The sequence below is a fragment of the Lygodium microphyllum genome, chromosome 21 (genome assembly GCF_053477565.2).
Source record: "Lygodium microphyllum isolate KBCC chromosome 21, Lygodium_microphyllum_v1.1.10, whole genome shotgun sequence".
In the NCBI taxonomy this organism is placed as follows: domain Eukaryota; kingdom Viridiplantae; phylum Streptophyta; class Polypodiopsida; order Schizaeales; family Lygodiaceae; genus Lygodium; species Lygodium microphyllum.
This window is the reverse complement of record NC_141155.1, coordinates 76,624,136-76,647,411: the sequence shown is the minus strand read 5'-3', so window position 1 is coordinate 76,647,411 and position 23,276 is coordinate 76,624,136. Positions and strand designations below refer to the sequence as shown.

Here is a 23,276-nt window from a genome sequence, read left to right as displayed (position 1 = left end):
TTGGTTCGATATGCCATGTCTTCATGCTTCAAGCTCTTAATTTAAATTTAGACATGAGGAAGGGAATAGGGTATGCCTTGAATCTTCTTGATAGATCCTATGATAAGATCTATCCAAGGTAGGGTTTTAAGGGAATAGGGTATGCCTTGAATCTTCTTGATAGATCCTATGATAAGATCTATCCAAGGTAGGGTTTTAAGAGCTCATCACAAAGAAGAGACATGAAAACAAATGTGTTGCTTACTTCACTTGCATATCTTTGTTAATAACTGTATGCCACTTCCATCATTAAGTTGGAGACTAGATGCAATTTTATTATTTGATTCAACCTTGCTTGATCACACGCTCAACCTCCACTATTCATCACACATAGGCAATAAACACCTTAAACATTATTGTTGATCACATTCATGTCAATCAAACAAGTGACAATGGATGCCCTAGCAAGTCATTGATGTTTATTGATCTTTCAAAAATAACGTCTACCCTTATCTTTCTCACATTGGGTTCAATCTCATCTATGGCTTCAACTTTCATGGTTCACAACCTCTAGCTTTTTCTTGCAATGAACACAAGTCATTCAGCCACCTTGGATTATACTAGTAAATGATAGGGTGATGTGCTTTGGTGGGGATAGGACAGAAACCAGGACTTCTCTTTGTAATCTTGTTTTGGATGAGAGAAATCTAATTGAATTGGTGGTGTTGCATTTCAATGGAGGCCTTCAAAGAGGAAAAAGGTTCGAGAAAAACACGCTCGATGAAAAAAGATAATGGCTTTGATTTATCTAGATCTTGAGTTAATGTGACATAATTTAATCAAAAACCATTGGGGCACCTTGACATTGATATGGGCATTGTAACAACAAAATCAAACAGAGAAGATAAAAGAAACATTGTTGAAGTGTTGACCCAAACTAAAGGCTACGTTTTTTGCGAAATTAAGATGGTCACTACTACCCACCGACCGATGTCATTTCACTTCTAGTTGATTAGCACAAGCTAACTATACATGTAGCATGATTTTGGGCATTCATACATCAGTAAACACTGATCTTACATAGTGTTCATATGTTTGGTGAAGCATAGATGACAAGCAACAAATATAAAATTTAAGACGTCAATTTTTCTCACAATGCTCACAAAAACTAAACAGCGAGCTTAAATTTGCAAAATTATTACATCATTCTCACACAAGCAAGATAGGGAAGAAGGAAAGGAGGAGCCTTTGTTTTCTGGACTTCATATGTTCAAAACCATAGTCCTCGAGGAGATTTGCATTAAACAATGATGTTGAGAAAAAATTTTGCAGATGTGTGATCTGTGTTTTTTTATTATTTACAAATTCTTTGGAACCACCATGTGGAGGACTAAGGCCACCACGCCCACAATGGGTGTGCTGCCCAAGGCAACTGCAGGCAAGGAAGATCAGCTGGGAGGCACCATGTGAATTTTGATACAGCTGCTCTGCTTTTACCATGTGCCATTCGCCAAACGCCATTGGTTTGAATTGCTCTGCTTCACTGCCTGAAAAAATGCCCTCCTTCTTCTTGCTACAACTTGCCCATCAGATTAACTCTCTGTGACTTTCAGTAGCCTGCAAGATGACATTCAAGAGCCGAGGAGACAAACAACACAGTTCCATATCACAGCTCCCACACCAAAGCAATAATAATAACTTGGACGGAAAGCATAAAATCAAATGAAAAGTGACTTTGGAGGTCTTTGGAAGTTTACCACATTTCTTTGAATGGAAATCAAAGATATATGCCAAAACCAAGTTGTTTGGGATCTTTTTCAATCATCCATGGTGACCTGTTTGGAAAGATGAAATGGCAATTGAACATGTGCACCACTCCACTCACCAACTAGCTTGTTCATCACAAAATTTGGAACAACGAAGTCGTAACTGAGCATATAGATCACTCAATTATATCACTAACTGCCAAGTTCCATGCCCATAATACTAACTTGTTCATCACAAAATTTGAAGTTCCTTCCGCAGCACGTTGTAACAACGATTCCCTTGCATCCACTGCTATTCCTTCAGGCTGTCCAACTGAAAAGTCAGTAAAATCTAGGTCTACAACCCAATTTTGCTTGTACATTACTGTACATGTGACTCACGAGGGAAGCTTATTTCAAATTAATAGACAAATAATAAGAGGGTGCATGACCTCCTCAGGAAACCAGACACCTGGCTGTGTGCTGCCTTCCAAAATGGCCCTTGCAAAAGCTGCAATTGCTACTCCTACACACCTGCAAATCAAGAGGAGAAATTTGTAATATGGCAATAGCGAGCAATGTGGCAGAAAACACAGCAGCTCTATCATGCACCATCCCCCAAAAGCAGCTACTTATAAATCTGTACTCATTCTCATCCAATGCCTACCCTACGCATAACGTTGTAAGGTGCAGCAGGTTCTTTCACAACTCTGGGTTTGAAATTTGGTTGTGTGATAATAAACTGATGTGGTGAAATCAAACAGGGTGCTGATCCATGGCTAATAGGGACATGGTTAAAACTTCTGTTTCACATGTTTTACTGGAGTCTCAAAAAGTTTGTCCATCTTCCTGAAATCGCAGAAGTCAAATAGGGTGCTGATCCATAGCTAATTAGACATTGTTAAAACTTCTGTTTCACATGTTTTACTGACATCTCAAAATTTTCATCAATCTTCCTGAAATCACAATTTGCATGGATTCAGGACTTCAACTTTGATGATGCGAATTTTATTTTCCTGAATTTCCAACTCATCCAAAGCTCGGCCCTTCTAGATCCATAGCCACTAGATGAGGTATGGGTCAAGTTGTGATGACTTCCCTTGTAGTCCTATGACTCAGATCCTCCTCCAAGGGAGGTTGGTGGAAAGCTAAGCCCTGCTGTCCTCTGCCCACTGCTAACCTGACACCCTCATCTATGATGAAGAATGTGTCTGTGGGAGGCACCTCTAAGTCTACTTGCCACCTGCACAAGGACTCCCAGTGGGCAAGATCTGGCTAAACTTTGAACCTGTGCAAATAAAGTGATTATTTTGGTTGCCAACCTGCATGCAAGCAAGCAAACAGTCTAATAACCTTAAAAATTGGGCTGCCCAGCCGAGGCCCACTTGCACAGGCTCTTGGTAGGTTCGATGCATCAACCTTGAGTAGTCTAGCCCCTACTAAAACATCCCCCTAGGAATCAATCTACAAAGAGCATAAAGGGAATGGACATCTGACTCACCTCCCAGCCATAGAGCCAAACCACCTCATCCCCGAGCTTGGGTGCTAATAGCATGGCAAGTCGCACATCACAATAGCTGGCGTCCCATACCACCAGCCCACAGTCTCAATGTGCACATGCATCCTCCTATGGGCCAAGAGTCCAAGAATCATGATCACACAATAATGTGCACAATAGGACCTTGATTCCTACAGATAGGACTTGCTTGCCATAACTTAAAACTGTCCCTTGTGGATTTGCACTAGGTCACTTTATGACCATTGTTCCCAATGCTACTAGCACCTATCTCAATGCGTAAGGATGTAACACTCCCCCCCAGCGCCCCCCAAACCCCCCCCCCCCCCCCCCCTGCCTCCCCCCGGGTTATGAATGATTGTTGTCCTTAGCTACATTTAGGATAGATGATCCAATGTGATCATTTAATCCTATAGTCCGGAACCAATTTGGATTCGAGTGAAATGTAACAAGCAATGTCTTCCACTCACAAAACTTATTGAGCAAGATGATCAGTTCACCTTGCCCCAACCGTTTTTTGAACAACTCACATGGAACATGGTGAACATGAGTCTAGTCTTCCAGAGGTAAATCCAATTGGTAAGACACGCTATTTATCTTCTTGGTAACTTGAGGTCCACGATACCTTGAAGTGAGGATCATCTTGGCAATGCCCCTTGAGAGAATAGACTCCTAGAGAAAGAAAAAGCATTGACTTCCGAGATCCAACAAAGGATGTTAGCAACCATTATTGATTGGGCCTTTCACTAACAAATCTTGAATTCAAACTCCTACATAAGCTCCGCCCATCTTGCCTGTGCATTCCTAGAAAATGTGTATGTCCCATAAGCCAAAACCTAATTAGCGAACATCCACTCATTTATATATAGATAGGCTGGCCACCACTCAACCTATTCTTGTTTTGCAAATTTCCAGCATCTATCTCTATTGTCCACACCGCGTTCGCAAAGAATATCTCGATTCAAGCTGCTATCTACTGCTATCCACATGTGGTAGCTGCTGTCTAGTCTCTTTCTCCTTATTGGTGACATATCAGCCTGCTGTCATCACCAGATCTGCTGCTTTTACTGCTACTGATCATCTTCCAGCCCATGTTTGACCTAGATCTGCTGTTGTCAGCTGCTGATGTCATCATCTGGAATCTGTACCTATGGTTTCTGTCCATTCTACTGTATCATCAACTACAGCCTGCGTTTTGCAGTTTATAGCAGTCGCCTGGCTGCCACACCATCCTCCCTAGTGCATTCAAAAATTTGTTGATGTTTTGCTCCATCCGCCAAATTTGTATTGTTTTGCTCCATCCTGTGAAGATATGCTAGGGTTTGCGATGAGGAAACACAGCATGTACAACCAAGATTGAAACACAAAGACTCATACATAGAGACAAGCAAAACTCAAACCCTAAACGCAAAACTCAAAATGCAAAAACTCAAAAATCAAACATAGGACAAACACAAAGAGAAGAAACTCTAAAGTGAATGAATGTTGTAAATGAATGTAAGAGTGTACAGAATGCCCAAGGGCAGAGCAATGTAGTGTTGGAGAGTAACGTCCACCAGAGACGGATCCCAAGTGTTGTGACCACCAGTCGAAGATGAGAGAGTGCTGAATAATGAAGGGCAGCAGGCTAGTCACCAAAACACAGTAGTTGGAGGCTGAAATCTGGTAAGCGTGGCAATGTACCACCAGAGAAGGTTAAAAACTGGTCACCAAAGGCAGAGAACTATCAAGCGACAACAAGAGAGGTGTGTGCTGATATAGATGGCCTGCTGGACAACAAAAACGCAGCTACTACAGCAATCACCCGGTGGGAGAGATGGTAGCAGCCTATTGCCCAACACCAAAAGCTGAAAACGCAAGCTAATCATGTGCTATGATGACGTAGCAGATGGAGACCTCCAAATAGCAAGGCGATGGCTAAAAACAGGTCACCTAAGGCTAGATAGTGATGGCTACACAACAGATGGTAGGTGTTTGATGGCTGAAATCTGCATGGTAGAGTAAAAAGCCTGCACCAAAGGATAAGGCTGAATGGTGGAAAGCCCGTCTATTTATAAATGTTAAAAGATGCCCCAAAAAATAGAGTTTTGGGGAACCACTGAAACTCTCACCGCGCACCAAATTTGAGATTTTCATTAATTAAGCATGTTTTGGGGCTATTTAAAAACGCTAATCAAGTGTAAAACGTATTTGAGCTTAACACCGAGCTCAAGCACAAAACAAAGCCTAAAAGGGAAGGCTGACAATATTTACTCCAAGGCATCCCACCCCAAAGCAACCAAGGCATTGGACAAAGGGTGCACATTGGCTACCAAGTGGCCTACCAAGACTACAAAGGCAATGGTTATCTTAGCAAGGGAATCTAAGTAGTCACCCCAAAGAGGATAGGGCATTGGACAAAGGGTGCTCCTTGGCTGCCTAGTGGCCTATTGAGCCCTGCAAAGGTGGATGGAACCACAATGAACTTCTTTTTTTCAAAAGTTAATTTTAGGGGTGGCACCCGATTAAGTAACAGTGACATAGAAGACGGAAGTAGGGATGGTACACCCAATACATCACAGAACAATATGAGCATACCCAACCACTCGAGGATGTCGATGACGAGGGAAAAGTGATGAAGTGTCATGTAAAGAAGGATGGTGGTGTAATCCACCAATGAAAACAGCTTAGGATCCATTCAATGGTGCTCTACACAATGGGATGCATAGTATACTACATGCTGAAGAATGCTTGAGCAACAAGTGCCACTTGGATAGTGGCTTTTATGAAAAAATTGTTCACTTGTCCAAGCACCTAGTACAAAGATGATAAAATCATGCAATGCATAGAGAAAGGTATAACAAGGGGAAAGGAAAATGTCGAAGACAATTGCCAAAACCTATAGAATACTAAGAAGGATAGGAACCCCCTCTCAACCTAGATATCAAGGCCAAAGAAGGAAGAGAGGCCTAAGGATATTGGGTTTCGTGTGGTACCAAGAACTATGGGGATGAAAATGATAAAGCATCCCAACTAAAAGAGCAAAGATACAAGACACCGCCATGATAGCATCGAGAGAGATGTTGCACAACCCGTCGCAAGAGGGAAAGCCTCCATACTAGTAGAATAGAAAAACTCCAAGTAGATAGAACCATGAAAGGAATGACGTGCAGCTTCTATCTCTAACTCAAGAAGAACTGGTGCAAGCCTGTATGTTAGCCCTACAATGAAATACAAAACCCTGCAAAAGAGATCAAAATCTCCAAGCACACAAATGAGTAGTGAGATACTCCAAAAACACAAGCGAAGTCTAAAAAGGGAAAGGCTAAGGGAAGAGGTCCTAGAAAGTGCAATAGATACCCTAGGAATGGATGTGTACAATGCAATAGGCGAGTCACTAGCAGACCCATCAGCTAATTCTTCAAGAGTAGTGAAGAAGATAGGCTACTGAGACTTCCGTATACCACATATCTAGTAGCAGCTAAAGCAGATGGTGCAACAGCGGGAGACATAGCCCCACTGGACTAGCTAGTCAGAGTGGAGGCAATAGCAACAATCTACAATAGTTCTCTAAGAGAAAGATCCTAGGCTTTGTTACGGCACTCCTCGTCCACATGGCCCGAAGGTGCAATAGATGCCAAAGAAATAGATACATAAAGTGCACTAGGCGAGTCACTAGTAGACTAATCAGCTAATCCTTCAAGAGTAGTGAAGGGGACAGGCTGCTGAGACTTTCGCATGCCACATATCGAGTAGCCGCAGGAGCAGATACTGCAACAACAAGAGGTGTAGCCCCATTGGACTAGCTAGCCAAAGTGGAGGAAATAGCACCAATCTCTGATGATTTTCTAGGAAGAAAACCCTCGGCCTTGATACAACACTCCTTGGACACATGGTCTGACCTTTGGTAGTGTGTGCAAAACCTATTTCTCTTAGGAATTTGCTGCCAAAGGGGGTCATGTTTCTTTGGTTCCATCAGAGGAAGTGTTGTCACTCTTGTTTTAGCTTGCCTTTACATCTTCTAAGTTATTGTCACTGTTGGTTTTCTCTCCCAAAGAAGAGGCAACCGATCCTCGCCCCTTTGAATGGATGTGTGTGGAGGACTTTTTATGGACTTCATCGTGCAGCCTCGCGTAACACAAGTACTGGCACTCAAACTCCTAGAAGGTTGGCAATCTAGATAGTGAGATAATGAGATGGATAAAATGGAAGTATCTATCGAGCAACTTGTTTAAGAAGAACGTGACCTGATTGTCATCTAACTTCGGGGAGCTAGTAGTAGCAAACTCGGTGAGTAACCACCAATATTCAGCCAACTTGACTTTTAAATCATCCCCTTCCTTAATGGAAAACTCATGAAGCTCAAAATCGAGATTGATACGTCAAGTGCGATCTTGAGACGCATAGCGATCAATGAGATGACTCCAACGCTCAGATGCAATGGGAAAATGCTATAATTGAGAGTGGAAGTCAAGAAGTGACCCCTATATTAACTCACCATTGGTTGTGGCATTGCGAGCTCTCCATTGATGGATGTGATCAGGGTGAGCTAGTTGAGAGTCCCCGACATCAGTACCAACAACGAGGTCCCAAAGTCCTTGAGATTCAAGCAGTTGTTGCATGAAGTTCGATGAAGTAATGAAATTCAACCCATTAAAACGAGTCTTATTCGTGAAGGAATTCTTAGCCATTGCAATAAGAGTAAGTGCTAGGAGATGAAAAATGTATGTAATGGGAAAAGGATAAATAGGGGGGGATAGGGTAGGGGAGTGGAGTACACTTGAGAAGAAATCTCAAAGTGCCTACCACACATACAAGGAGTGTGCATAGTGGATCCAAATGTGGGCAAGGACGGATTGGGTATGGGCATGGTAACCACCTATGGAGCCCAAGGTAGAGGAATAGGGACACAGGGAGCAGAGAATGGAAATCCCTGCGTAGGAGTGACCCAAGGGATGTGTGACAACAGTCCATAAGTAGAGGATGGATATCCTTGTATCTGAAAGGTCATGTGAAGGGATTGTGAGTGCCCAGGGATAGTGAGAGGGATACCTATCATAGCCGTCCCAGAGTCCAAAGATGTGGTAAAGTGGGGGTAGGTGGAATATACAATGTTAAAGGGTGGCATTCCCCCTAATGATGCACCGGGAGGTGGAGTGAATGGAGGGTAGATAGATGGTGGGATGGAGAAAGAGAAAGTGTTAGGAGTAAAGATGGAAGACCCAACTCCTAGTGGGCTTTGAGCACAAGTGAAATGTAATCCAAGTTTTTGGAATGAAGATATGAGTAGATCAAAATGTGGAGAAGATAGTGTTGGGATGAGAGGGAGTTGAGAAGTATGGTTTACTTGCTCAAATGAAACAGATGGTAAAGATATACCTAATAAAGAGTATCTACTTCGAGAGCCTCCTCTATTAACATTAACATATTGAAAAACATCTGGATCTTGCACGACAAAAGAAGAAAAAAGAGAGGATTTTGGCTCACGCGATTCAAAAGGGTTATACGAACCTAACATAAGGCTTGGCTGAAATAAAGGAGATGGATCGCCAAACGTGCAGAATGTTGTGGTTCCTCCAAGATCAAAGACGTGGCCAATCTCACCAATCAATCTAGACAAAGTAGTAGCACTAGTTGAAGGAGTGTAAATCGAATTGTACGTTATGCATAAGTCTGTAAGGTGGCCAATAAGAAGAACAAGACGGTAAAGGTGAAGGTGTGTCTACCTCCTTGAGACCATAATGCCTTCTCAGAGCCTCCAATGATGGAGTGGATCATAGGAACCTTAGAAAAAGGTGCCTAAGACGTTAAGAGTCAAAATCGAGTCATGTATGAGTCTCACATAAAAACTAGCCTCCACAATCACTGCAGGATACTCTTTAAAAGAGCACCAACTCTGATACCATATGAAGATATGCTAGGGTTTGCCCTGAGGAAACACAACATATACAACCAATACTGAAACACAAAGACTCGTATAGAGACAAGTAAAAATCAAACCCTAAACATAAAATGCAAACTGTAAAACGCAAAAACTCAAAACTCAAATGCAGAGATAAACATAGAGAAGAAACTCTGAAGTAAATGAATGCTATAAATGAATGTAAGAGTGTACAAAATGTCCAAGGGCAGAGCAATGCAATTCCGGAGAGTAACATCCAGCGGAGATGGATCCCAAGTGTTGTGGCCACTAGTCGAAGATAAGAGAGTACTGAATAATGAAGAGCAACAGGCTCATCACCATATCATGGAAGTTGGAGACTGAAATCTAGTAAACGCAGCAATGTACCACTAGAGAAGGTTGAAAACCGGTCACCAGAGACAGAGAACTATCAGACGACAAGAAGAGAGGTGTGTGCTAATGTAGATGACCTGTTGGTGGACAGCAAAAACGTAGGTACTGCAGTAGTCACCTGGTAGGAGAGATGACAACAACCTATTGTTTGGCATTAGATGCTGAAAACACAAGCTGATGTCCATCTAAATGGCACATCCTTCTTCTGCAAAGCATACAATGGAGATGCAATTTCAACAAACCCACATACATATTTCCTACAGTAAGAACTTAAACCCAAGAAGCTATGGATCACACATATCTCAAAGGTGGCCATGATTGTATTGCCTCCGGTCTATGCAAATACCATCAACCAAGGTTGTCAAGTACGAAAAGTACAATATGGTACGGTATGATAAAATATGGTACTAATTGGTATCTTAAGATTTTATAAGGTACGGTATGGTATTAGTACGAAATAAAAAATTGCCTTGGTTATTTTGGACTGCAGGTGATAGAGCACATGTTTAGAGCTAAAATAGCAATGGCACTTAAGTTAATAAGATGAATACACAAGGGTAACAAGGCAAAACCTAATGCACAATAAGTGCAACGTACTACAAGTAGATAGATGGCAGTGTATACATGATACCTCATACAAAAAAGCAAAGTATAGGGTGGATGGATGAAGAGGCTCTTCATTCTTCTCTGCATGTGTAGAGAGAGAGAGAGAGAGAGAGAGAGAGAGAGAGGCTTGGCAATTTGGAGAGAAAAGGGAGAGAAAAAGACGAGGAAGAGAGAGAGGCTTGGAATTGCGTATTCATTTTGGAAGTTGGAAGAGAGAGTGTAAGAGAGGCTTGAAATTATGATAATAAACATAAGTCTTGGAAGTTCAAAGATATTGTATAGTCCAGTATTCATGGGCAAGAGCAAATCTATTTTTTTATACAAATTGGTATGGATACGTACCGTACGATACAATACAAACTGTATGGAACAAACCTATTCATATACAGTACTAATGCAACCATGTCTATGTCCCAAAAAGTGAATTTCATGTAAGAAGAATTCACTTTTCTTATCATTGATAACCAACCTATACTCACACAGTTCATTGAACACAATGTCCAAGTGTCTTCTATGCTCTCCCTCATTCTTTGAATAGACAATCATGTCATCGGAGAAAGTGCCCACAAATCCTCTATGTGGCTTGAAGATGCAATGCATCATCTACTTAAAAGTAGCATGAGCATTCATAAGTCCAAAAGGCGTAACAAGAAACTCATACAATCCAAAAGATCTCCTGAAAGCTACCTTAGGCACATCTTCCAATCTAATGCATATCTAATGATACCCACTTTTCAAATCTATACGATTGAATATGGCTGCCCCTTGCAATCTATCCATAATATCATCGATCCAAGGAATCAGAAAGCAATTTTATATCTTGATCTTGTTCAGAGCACGATAATCAATGCACATACGCCATGAACCATCCTTTTTCTCCACCAAAAGTACTGCAGAACTAAAAGGAGACGAGTTGGGCTGAATCAACCCTTTTTCTAATAGCTCATTCACATGACTCGTAATCTCCTCCTATTAGGCTGCACTGACTCTATATGGTGACTTATTAGGTGGCCTACTTCCAAGGATAAGATCTATGCCATGATCTTCTAGCCTTTTTGACAGTAGCTACCCTGGAAATGACTAAGAGAAGCAATCAACATACATTTTCAGAAATGACATGCGATCCTTCTCTAACTTAGACATGTTTCCAACATTCTCACTATTATCTTTATCCTTAGTAAAAACCAAGTACACTGAAATATAATTTTTCATTACTTTAGAAATCACAGTTGCAGATAGAACAAGAACAAATTCGCCTTTCAACTTTACATCAAGTGTGAGTGCTTTTCTCTTACGTTGAATAGTGATCTTTTTTGCACAAGAATCAATCACAGCATGCATATGATGACACCATGGCATACCAAACAATACATCACAACGCTCAAGTGGAGCAATGAATAACTCTTCACTGTCCACATATCCCTATATATGTAACCGAAGTTTTCTAATGAGTTGTGTGAAGGGCTCTACATGGCCTTTACATGCCATTCCAACTTTCCCATGGGTCCCATCTCATCCTCTCTGATGCCTAGACAAGCTATCATATCAGTAGAGATGAAGTTGGCTCGCGCACCATTATCAAAGAAAATCAATGTGTGTTGATTCCTAATTTTGTCCCATGCTCTACACAACTTAGCAGCATTATTATTGGGCTGATCACTAAAAACATCGATCACTAATTCCACTAATGTTTTCGGCTTCTTTCCTTTAGAATCTCCTTGATTTTCTCATTTTCCAACTTGCTGCCTATTGGGACAGTCCCTTCCAATGTGAGCCTCCTGTTCACAAATAAAACATTTATTTGCAACCATCAATTCCCTACATTGTGCTAATGTTTTCGAGCCTTTTCTTTGCTGTTTTGACCTCTTTTCACGCTGATTTTCAAATCTACACCTTTTCTCTACCTTAAACAACTTTTTATTCAACTTTTCCCCACTCTCTAGAAAGCCCAAATCCTTTCCACACAACAAAGCATTAGCTATAGCAGCAATCTTTGACCTGAGACATGCTAGACACGGTGGATTTAATGCAAAAATCCCTGATTTCTTTGGGCAGCCCACACACATACTTTTCCACTTGCTTATGAAGGGGTACGGAATGAGAAGAAGTAATAGGCAACAATGCACCCCAAAACTTCTTATTATATTGCTATAAATTTTTACATCCCTTGGCATCCAACTTATTCCAAGTTGTCATGATGTCCACCTCAAAGGTACTTGTCAACCACTTTGATATAAGCATTTGCTTGAATTATACCCATGTTGATGGTGCTCTACCTTGCATTAAAAGAGTAGACCACCACTGTAATGCATTCCCTTTCAAGAAAGTGGTTGCCTTTTGAATCTTCAAGGACTCCATGAAGTTTCCCCTTGAATAGGCTACATGAAATTGCTGAATAAAAGTTAAAGCTTTCAACCTATCTTGTGCATCATTGAAACCCCATAGCATTTGGAGATGTAGATGCAGTACCAAACATGCTACTTTGTATCCAAGGCATTAAGCCAATGCTGCAATACATAGGGTTTTGCGTATTTCTAGTCATACCTAAATACATTGGGCCTTGCACACCATGCATTGGTTATTGCATACCATAGGGATTTGTGCCATACATTCCCATATACGATCCATGTCCAACTATAGCATAAGAAATCATGTTTCCACCAAAATATCTTGGTATCCCCATCATAGCATACATGCCTGACTATCCAAAATCCATTGGATTGGCACTTCCATGATGGCCTTGCATTTGCATTACTTGTCCCATAGGTACCAACTATTTTCTTTCATAAGCATCTTTGAAAGCCTCAAATGGAGGGTTTGGCATTACCTTTGGTGCCCCTTGCTGTCCCGAAGGTGTAGAAGATGGCTTCCTTTCCTTGCCTTTGCTGTCCTTCTTCGGAGCATTCAAAAATAGAGTAAACTAAGAATCCTTTTCCAATTCAATAAAGAGATTAGTTACTATCCTCATCCGATTCTTAAATTGTTGGTCATCAAATTCCTCTTCACTTTGTTTGTGATCAACCTCCGTATGCCCTAAAGGCCGTGTATCTTACCCAACAACGATATTTTCAGCTTGTTGTCCATGGTCTAAGCCTTGTCCAAGGTCAAGCATTGCATTTCCTTTACTGAGAGGCATCATCACTACTTGATTGCATCTCATTGTATAAAGGCATATTGTTGTAATTTCTTAGTTGAGAGAAAAAATCAGCACCAGCACAAAGCTTTGGCTTGCAATCAGGTGCCTCTGACCCACCAAATCAAGGGATTGAGTAGTTTTCTAGCAATGAAACTTTAAAACCAACCTTCCTTCTTGGAAAGGGTGGTAATCCCCTAATCAAACACTTAGTTACAGCAATCAACAAATGAACATAACTTAAATTGCACAAAGTACCTTAATAATCTCGAGCATTCGTTACCCTCTTGGCCCCAAAACTAGCACCCCTTTCAGTATTTCCTTAACTTGATTACAAATGAAATGAGTACAATCTGAAATTCACAATTTCCTTTGCTATTCCAAAAGTCCTTTTGCTGTAGGAACAATCAGCAAATCAATTCGGGCCAATTGCCCCTTGATTTTTCACCCAAGATTTGCACAAATGGTATAGAGTAGAAGCGGAAGCACAGAGAGAGAGAGAGAGAGAGAGAGAGAGAGAGAGAGAGAGAGAGAGAGAGAGAGAGAGAGAGAGAGAGAGAGCAGGCACATTAATCGGGGTGCTCAATAATCTTGAAGAGAACAATGTTGAACAGTGAGATAGTGTGAGAGTGAGTCAACGGATAGGTGTGTAGCAGTATGGTACACAAAAAGAATGAAATAATGTATTTATACTTAGGGTATGGTACACTCATACCCGCTAGGATGAGTTCACGTGTGTGAAGTAATATATACACGGGAGAGCGTAAAGGGCCTTTACACCCAACAACCTCCACTTAAAGATCCGAAGCGAACCTTTAACCAACTCCCACAAGTCTAATGTAATGCTCACGTTGAGTTTTTGCAAGACTTTTAGCGAGAACATCTGCAGGGTTATCCTGTGATTTGATCTTAGTCAGAGTGACTAGACCATCATCCAAAACTTGTCTAATAAAATGATACCGAACATCAATATGTTTGGTGCGTGCATGGAACATGGAATTCTTAGCCAAGCATACAGTACTCTAGCTATCATATCTAAGTATAGGTGTTTTGGTGGATCAAGTCAAACTGCTTTTTTTGAAGCTTCAGTAGTTGAAATATATTCAGCCTCAGTGGTAGAGAGTGCTACTATTTTTTGCAATCTAGAGCACCAAGAAACCGCCCCACCAGTCAAGGTAAAGATGTACCCGCTAGTAGACTTGTGAGTATCCAAGTCACCTGCCATATCTGCATCACAATACCCCTACAGATATAACGTACCATTGCCATAGCAAATACATTTTCTTTGTGTGCCCTTAAGGTACCGTGAGATACATTTCACTGCTTCCCAATGTGCTTTGCCAGGATTTGACATGAACCTACCTACAACTCCCACAGCATAAGCAATGTCAGGTCTAGTGGCAACCATAGTATACATGAGTGAACCACAAGCTGAAGCATAACGAACACCCTTCATAGAATTGGCTGCCTTATCGTCTTTTGGGCAATCTGCTTTACTAAGCTTAAGATAAGGTGGAAAAGGTACACCAAGAGACTTAGCATCAGTCATAGAAAAACGATCAAGTTCTTTGCTGATGTACTTTTCTTGTGAGAGAAATAAGAGCTATAGCTCTCTATCTCGTGTTACACATATGCCCAAAATATGTTCAACTGCACCCAAATCCTTTATGGAAAAGGATGAATTCAGCTGTCTTTTCAATGCATTAATCTGGCTTTTATGCTTACCAGCAATAAGCATATCATCTCCATACAGCACAAGTATAATAAGGTTTCGATCATCAGCCTTCTTAATATATAAGCAATGATCTGCACTACTCCTTTAAATCCATGTGAGAGCATGAAGACATCAAACTTTTTATACCATTGTCTAGGAGCCTGTTTCAAACCATACAAGCTTCTTTTAAGCTTACATACCAAATGCTCCTTTCCTTGTACAACAAAGCCTTCAGGTTGTTTCATGTACAACTCTTCTTCCAAATCACCATGCAGAAATGTTGTTCTAACATCCATCTGGCAAGTTCGAGATCCATAGATGCCACAATGGCAAATAACACTCGAAGCGTTGTCATTTTGACAACAGGAGAAAACAAAATCAATGCCCTCCTTTTGTGTATAGCCCTTAGCCACAAGTTTGGCTTTGTATTTGGGTTTGCCATCCACACATTTGATTTTATAGACCCATTTGTAAGAAATGGCTTTCTTATCCTTGGGCAATGCAACCAAATCCCAAGTATCATTTTGATACAATGACTTCATTTCTTCCTGCATAGCTAGCTCCCACTTTTTCTTTAATTCACGTGATAAGGCCTCTTTATACATAAGAGGCTCACCTTCATCTGTGAGTAAAATGCAATCCAAAGAAGGATCAAATCTTTGTATAGGTCTTCTAACACGTGTAGACCTTTTTACCCAATGATCTGTGTTACCAGGTAATGGATCTGCATCCAAGGGAATGTCAATGACCTCATTGTTTGGCTGCTGAATTGCATGTTCAGGTTGTTGTAATACAATTTCAGGCTGCTGTAATTCATTTTCAGCATGCTGATTTTGGTGCTCAAGCTGATGTTCAGCATCCCTTTGCTGCCCATTTTCATTCGGCTCAATAATGATATGCTGATTGTCATAATCAGCTTCAAAAGAAGCTGAATTTTCAATGGCTGATGGCTGCTCAAGTAACTGATCATGCTGAAATTTAACTTTCTTTTTGTCTGAGTCATTAGATGTGACATTTTTCAGTAGCTTTGACTCATTAAATACCACATCCCGGCTGCGTAGCACCTTTTTCATGCTTGGAATCCAAACTCTATAGCCCATTTCACCTTCATCGCCATTACCCATGAAGATGCCTCTATGAGATTTCATGTCAAGTTTGGTTTTGTTATCAACAGGTACATGTACATAGCATTTGAATCCAAAGACCCTTAAGTGGTCATATGAAGCAGGTTTGCCAAACCAAACCTCTTCAGGGATACCACTTTCAAGTGCATGATGTGAAGATCGGTTGCAAATATGCACCACGGTTTTAAGTGTCTCTCCCCAAAACGATTGCGAGAGATTAGCTGTGGACAGCATGCACCAAATCTTCTCACATAACGTACGATTCATTCACTCAGCCACACCATTAGATGATGGATTGTAAGGAGTTGTAAGCTCCCGTTTAATGCCATTGACATGACAAAACTTATTGAATTCTTTAGATACATACTCTCCCCCGTTATCTGTTCTTATACATTTTAATTTTAAGCCCTTTTGAGTGCTAACCAATACATAAAACTTTTTAAAAGCATCAAATGCTTCATTTTTCTGCTTAAGCAAGTAAACCCATAGCTTTCTAGAATGGTCATCAATAAAAGACACAAAATAATGGAAACCACTATGAGTTTTTATTGGTATGTTGCATACATCAAAGTGGACCAAATCCAAGATACATGCCTTCCTAGAGGCTCCATGAGAGTATGGACTCTTTACACGTTTACCAATAACACAATCATCACAAAAGTCAAGCTTTGAGTTTTTCACATCAACTCTTCCAAGTGAAAAAAGTGCTCGCAAACCCTTTTGGCTTATGTGTCCAAGACGCTTGTGCCATAACTCCATGTGTGACTGTACTTCAGCAACTGCAACAAACTTTCCAAGAAGTGCCTTGCAGTAGAGATAATACAGAGTCTTCTTTTTACCACCTCTAGTAACTAGCATAGACCCTTTCTGTATTTTCCACATACCACCACCAAAAGTAGTGAAGTAACCTTTGTTGTCTAGCTGCCTAACAAAAAGCAAGCTCTTCTTGATACCAGGTACACACCTAACATCACGAAGAATCAATTCCTAACCATTTTCTAGAGCCACGTATATGGTGCCCATTCCTTCAATATCACATGCATGATTATTGCCCTTTGCGACCACATTGATAACAAGTTATATCTTGCTGTTTTTCTTTGCTTTTGCTGCAATTTTTATTTTTATTTGCATCAATAGATCTTTTTTCACTTCTTCCTCTTACATTGTAGGATCATCCATTGTTTTTTCCACTTGCCTTGTGTCTAATCTCTTCATTGAGAATAGAACCACGCACACCATCAAATGTCAAGTTGGGGTTATTGCTCAATGACACAACCAATGCTTCCCATGAATCGGGTAAGGTCATGAGCAAGAAGACAACCCTCAATTTAGGATCAAAAGCTAGCAAACTTGCATCCTGTAATAACCGACTTAAAAATGGTATTTTTATTCATTTTAGCCCAATCCTCATCTGACAAAGCAACAGGCTTATGTTCTACTAAAGCATCATCACAATCCTTTAGAAAGAGTATACCCTGCATACGATCTTTTCAAAGATCAAAACCATCACCATCAAATTTACGAATCTCAAAGAGATTCTTTGTGTCAGATGTAGATGCACTTCCAACCATCTTCAACAATACACAACTGCAATAAGGGACTGAATGCTTTCTGCCAATAGCAAGGTTACTGAATTGTAATAGCGAGTACACACTCTTGTATTTTCAAGATGTCCAAGAAGTAGATGTTTAGCTGCAATTTCAGTCTCAAGTACTGATTACAGCATATACATGAATCAAAACTGATACTTTTGCATTAAAGACTGCTCCCATTTCACTAATATATCACCAAAATTCCCAAATGCAATGACCCAAATGTTGTATTTACCACTGTTTCAATGTATAGTGAGTATTCAACAATATATGTACCAAGAGAAGCTGCCCTTTTTTAACATTTCAAGAATCCAAAACTCAAAAGAGTCCCACTCAGCAATGAATCTGCTACAAATTTCACTGTCTAGTCTCAAATTAACTCAAAATACATCACCAATGTGAAAAGCCCCAAAATTTCTGTAGTGAATCTGTTCCAATTGCATCAATACATCTACAGAAGCATCAAGTAGGGGGTAATGTTGCGAAAATTTCACGGATTCTGCGAAAGCCCCAAATTGCAGAGTCCAAGAGTGCACAATTTCCAAGAAATTGGCTCAAACAAGTAAAAAATTTCACTTGCATCTGAAAATCCCCAAATTTTCTGAGACCCGTGCACTCAATGTCTACAATTTATGGATCAAGAGTCACTAAAACATGTGTCTAGCACCAAATCTGGGAAAAGCCCCGAATTTCCAAGAGCAAATTTGAACAGATTTGTGTTCTGCGAGCAAACACCCGAAAGAGAAGGAAATAAAAAAGGACTGAAATTCTCTGATTTATTAAAAAAAAGGGGGACCGTTGACCTGCCTGTCTAGGCCTTCGTCAGTCCACCATCCAGCCCCGTCAATCTGTCCAATCGTGCAATCTTCCCTCATCATGTGGCCTGAAACTCCGCTAGCGCCTATTGACATCGGGTGCGTCTGACGCACCGTGCTAGTTACGTCGAGCGCTGGTTCTGGGCACCGGTCTAGGTCGCATGAAGATCGCGAGTGCCTTTTGCCCCAATGACAACTTGCCGCTTCTCGTCATGCTCTGGTCAGCCTGTCAGGCTGTTACACCTAAAGGTCCCAATGATGACAACTACATTGTCTGCACTGACTGCCGGCTTGCACCGTCATGCTCTGATACCAGTTTGTAGAGGAGAAGCAGAAGCACACAGAGAGAGAGAGAGAGCGTGCACATTAATCGAGGTGCTCAATAATCCAAAACTAAACAGTGAGATAGTGTGAGAGTGAGTCGACGGATAGGTGTATACGAGTATGGTACACACAAAGAATGAAAGAATGTATTTATACTTGGGGTACGGTGCACTTACACCCACTAGGGTGAGTTCACATGTTTGAAGTAATATATACACGGGAGAGCGTAAAGGGCCTTTACACCCAACAAATGGAACCACTAACTGGCCAAATGCTGCCTCAAATTATAATGAATGTGCTAGCATCCGAATTCCTTGATAATTACACAAATTTCACATGCTGAATTTTGTGTACGCATCCTTCGCCAATTGGCATGGGTCTTGAGGTGGCTATCAAACCCTAATTTCTGCAAAATTTCAGGATTTACAGCAGGGATCTCTTTGCTATCTACCAAATTTGGCTGAGATCTACTCAAAATGACTGAGAAATGCTGAGAACTCTTGCGAATGGGCTAGAGAAGGTGAGAGAAAGCCAAGATGAGAGAGAAATCTCATTTTGTTTGCGAGAAAACCCTAAATTCTGCATGTTGCATACTCCAACTTACGTTTAATGCAGTCATCTACTGCCAAGCATCTCCAAAATGCTATCACCTAATCAATGATCTTGTTACCAGCCCTTGGAAAGCGATTTCCTACTATCCCCAGCCTACTGAGGCCCCAAGATGGCTGTCTTCTACAGCAAATTGTTGTTCTCTGATCAGAAAATGGACTAGCAGCTCTCTCTCTCTCTCTCTGTCTCTCTCTCTCTCTCTCTCTCTCTCTCAAGCTGCAAACTAACTCAATGACTAAGACCCAGCCCCCAAAAACGTTTTCTCAATTTGCATGGGCATTTTTACGAAGTGGCAACCTTCTAAACCCATTTTTTAGTATTAAATATGCCCATCCACAATTAAATTGGCCAGGCCATTTGCAACTCGGAGTGGTCCCCAAACTTTGTTGACCCTTAGACTGGCATTAATTAATTAATTAATGATAGTCCCTAGTGTCACCACTGACAATTATTGGCCAAAATAATTGTCCTAGGGTCAAAACTGACACCAACTAGCCCCCAAAGCCCAACTGGCACAGCTTATCACAACTTTTTCCTTTAACACCCATTGCATCCTCGGGGTCATTAGCCCGTTACCATGAAATAGATGCCATGTGTGTCACATGTGCTAAACAAACTTGCACATTTGATTAATAACTACTACACTCGCCAATGCTAATCAGCCACCCTCCTATATACAATGAAGGTGTCCAAAGACAAGGAGGTGCCGCTGACAGTGCCTATTAGCTACATTAGGATGTTGACAAGTGAAAATTGGCCTGTCCAAATCTGGCTGCCAAAGTGGCACACACTGAAAGGCTCTCAGCATTGAAGATCAATTAGCCAGGACTACTCCTAGATATCTAATCAAGCAATGTACGGGTCAAGTTGCCACAACTTTCCTTGGAGTCCTATGACTTGGATCCTCCTCTATAGGAGGTCGGCAGGCTCCAGGAAATCTGAGCAGTCTAAGTAGCCAACCTCCTACATGATAAAGGTGTCTAGGGGGGGCACCTAAATGTAGGCATTGGGATGCCAACTAGTGAAAACTGTCTTGTCAACTGGCTACGGAGGCACAACTGTTTGCTCCTCCCTTGCATCTTCACTGCCTGCAGAAGGACCTACAACCCTGTAAATCTCTCTCCAAACTCTGATAACAGGACAGACCTCTCATCCCAGGTTGCAACCTATCTTGATCCTGGACCTGCGGATTCCAATTAACTAGCAGTCTATCAATCTCGTTCTGACACCCTAGGGACCTCTACTTTACAATCTGTAACAAGCTCTGCCAAACTCATGTTTCTAAAAGATATTGTTTCAAAAAGTGGATTCGAATTGAATCCAATTTCCAGGAACTGCATGGCCTCTTTTAAGGTCCTCCTCCACTTATATGCTTTTGGCCCTGAAGACAAACTGGCCTCCAGCACACAGCAAAAGCATCAATAATGGGATCCTGAATATCTCAATGAATTGGGAAAGCGTTTAAAGCAGACAGATCATCTATTTGATGATATTTTTCTTACAAGCCATTTCTAGCTGATTTCAACATTTTTTACGGGAGACCTTAAATCTTAAAAGTTCCTTCCAGAAAGCACTAATTGAAAAATATTGAGTACCTTCCAGAAAGCACTGGTGAAATCTCCAAACGTTCCAAGCAACATCCTGATTGTTTGAATGTTCATTTCTAGATCTTGAGATAAATCAATTGATAGAGATTACTCCTACTTGTGCTATCAGCATGGTTGCGCAAACAGCATTCTTTGTCTGCTATCCTTCAGTCTGTTAAATGTCCTTATGAATGGGCTTTTATGCAACTGATCTATAATGATCATTAAACAATCCACAACCCATTCCTCATGTAGTATCAATGGCCTTTTTGTTTACAGGCCAGTTCTAGCTGATTTCAAATGTTTCTTTTCTGGTGAGACCTCAAACATTAAAAGTTGCTTCCAGGAAGCATTAGTCAAAACTTCAAAAGATCTCTAAAGAATTAGTTATAAACGCATTCAATGTGTCAATAATTCTGACAGACATTCAGCTGCAGATTTGGCATTAAACTCATTGATGCTCAGAAGTGGACAGTAATAAGATAAGCTGCTCACACTGAAAGCTTCTTGTGGGTAAATAATCCCACAGATTTTATTCCGTCCTTTGTTTCCAAATCAACCTGCAGCAGCACCCCCTCAAAACAAAACAGAACAGAAATAGAAACAAAGAGTCAAACCACACAAGCAAACAACACACAAAATCAGCAGTAGAAGCAAACATGGGTGTTTAAACAACAAACAAAATCACATGGAAAGCATAGATGTTTAATTAAGGCATACTCTCATGGACATCAGTTCCCCAACGAGTCCGTCAACAACACGGACCAGAGGATTCGATAGTCTAACCAATTTCTCCACCTTAGATCTGTCTTGTAAGAACCCCTGAAAATGCCAGAGTATTTTCTAACATCAAATTGCAAGATGACAGCTTTGTTTCAATGTCTCTGATTTTTTTAAAATAAAAACTGAACCCTGGTAGAAGTAAACACGACAATATTAATTTTCCTCATGTACCCAAAGAAACTAACAAATGGAAAAAGGAGCACTGAGCAGGCAAATGTCCATACATTTCCAAGATAAATACAACATATAAAACATCCTGTCTACCTGGCTGAATTACCATTAAAACACAATAAAAATATTTGAAAATGTAGTTGCTGACCTCGGGGGCCAGTCTTGCAACAGCACTCATAGCCCAATTCCAGAAGAATGGTGCAGTTCCAAAACGAGCACTCACGCTTGGAACGCCCAAGATCTTGTAAGCACTTGCAACCTCTGGCAAATTTCTGTTACAGAAAACCAGATGAACTTCTTATACCAAAAAGACCTCTTTCTTTTTCTTTTGTGAAGGAGTATCAATTAAATAGAAAATACTTACAAAACCTCTCTTTTTTTTTTCGTGAAGATAATTGAATTAAGTAGTAAATATTTACATCAGACCATCAGGTCAGCATTCACTCTGTATCTCTTACATTCTATTACATCAGACCATCAGGTCAGCATACTCAGTCTCTCTCACACTTTCTCTGTAGAATTTTACATAAGGCGTGCAGGCTCTCAGAACAACCTATTACATCACCAATTCTAATAAATCACACAGAAGGAACAGCTGGAGTACAGCAAACAATCGCCAGCTAGGGAGCAGCAATATCCAAAAGGACCAGGTCAACTGACATCATAGAAGAGATTTTCCATAACACCAATCCACGCACTCGGGCCACATGCCCATGGACGCCCGATGCCGAATCAAAAATAAAGGCATTGCGAGTACGCCATATATGCCACAAGACAAAACCTCTCTCTCTCTCTCTCTCTCTCTCTCTCTCTCTCTCTCTCTCTCTCTCTCTCTCCGCCCCAACCCTCCAAAGAAAGTCTTTACATTTGATCGGAGTCTTGTTGAACCAGCCTTCCATCACAGTCATTATCTGCCAAGCCTTAGTTTTGTACAAGCTCCAAACAGCATTGGCTTTGGTTACCAGCCAATGGTAATCTTTGATCAGGAGATGCTACATCCAATTAGCTAAAGCCTTTTCAAGATTCAACCATCCATCAAGATCCCAATCTTGCCAAGGACGATCACTATCAAGGGCAAGAAAGGACTACTTAGGCAACACCACCATCAAAATCTAGCCCAGTGAGTCACAATATCCCTGAGGGATCCGAAAAAGTCATCTAGCTATGCTAAAGGATATCAACACACTGTGGGTCGCCAAGGTGGCATCACGAATAGATGTTAAACCCCTGATGTGCCATGCGATAAAATTTGGATTAGTTCTCATATTTCCCATCCCAAGAGAGCAGCCTTGATATTGCCAAAAA

At 40.9% G+C, this 23,276-nt stretch overlaps 1 protein-coding gene across 5 annotated transcripts in view; it reads right to left on the bottom strand.

Annotated features, from left to right (window-relative positions):
• Positions 1-1,135: 1,135 nt before the first annotated feature.
• Positions 1,136-23,276, bottom strand: part of LOC148018168 (Saccharopine dehydrogenase) — a 105,419-nt gene continuing 83,278 nt past the window's right edge. For 2 of the 5 annotated variants that reach the window (XM_087661688.1, XM_087661690.1), the window contains exons 8-14: positions 22,120-22,243; positions 21,738-21,839; positions 21,513-21,592; positions 2,177-2,258; positions 1,971-2,050; positions 1,737-1,814; positions 1,137-1,596 (exon numbers count right to left, since the gene is read on the bottom strand). In XM_087661688.1, the coding sequence (XP_087517814.1) occupies positions 1,757-1,814; positions 1,971-2,050; positions 2,177-2,258; positions 21,513-21,592; positions 21,738-21,839; positions 22,120-22,243 (526 nt within the window). In that variant the 3' untranslated portion in view covers positions 1,137-1,596; positions 1,737-1,756. Of the gene's footprint in view, positions 1,597-1,736; positions 1,815-1,970; positions 2,051-2,176; positions 2,259-21,512; positions 21,593-21,737; positions 21,840-22,119; positions 22,244-23,276 lie in introns of all 5 variants that reach the window. The other 3 variants (XM_087661687.1, XM_087661689.1, XM_087661691.1) reach the window with 3 other exon arrangements.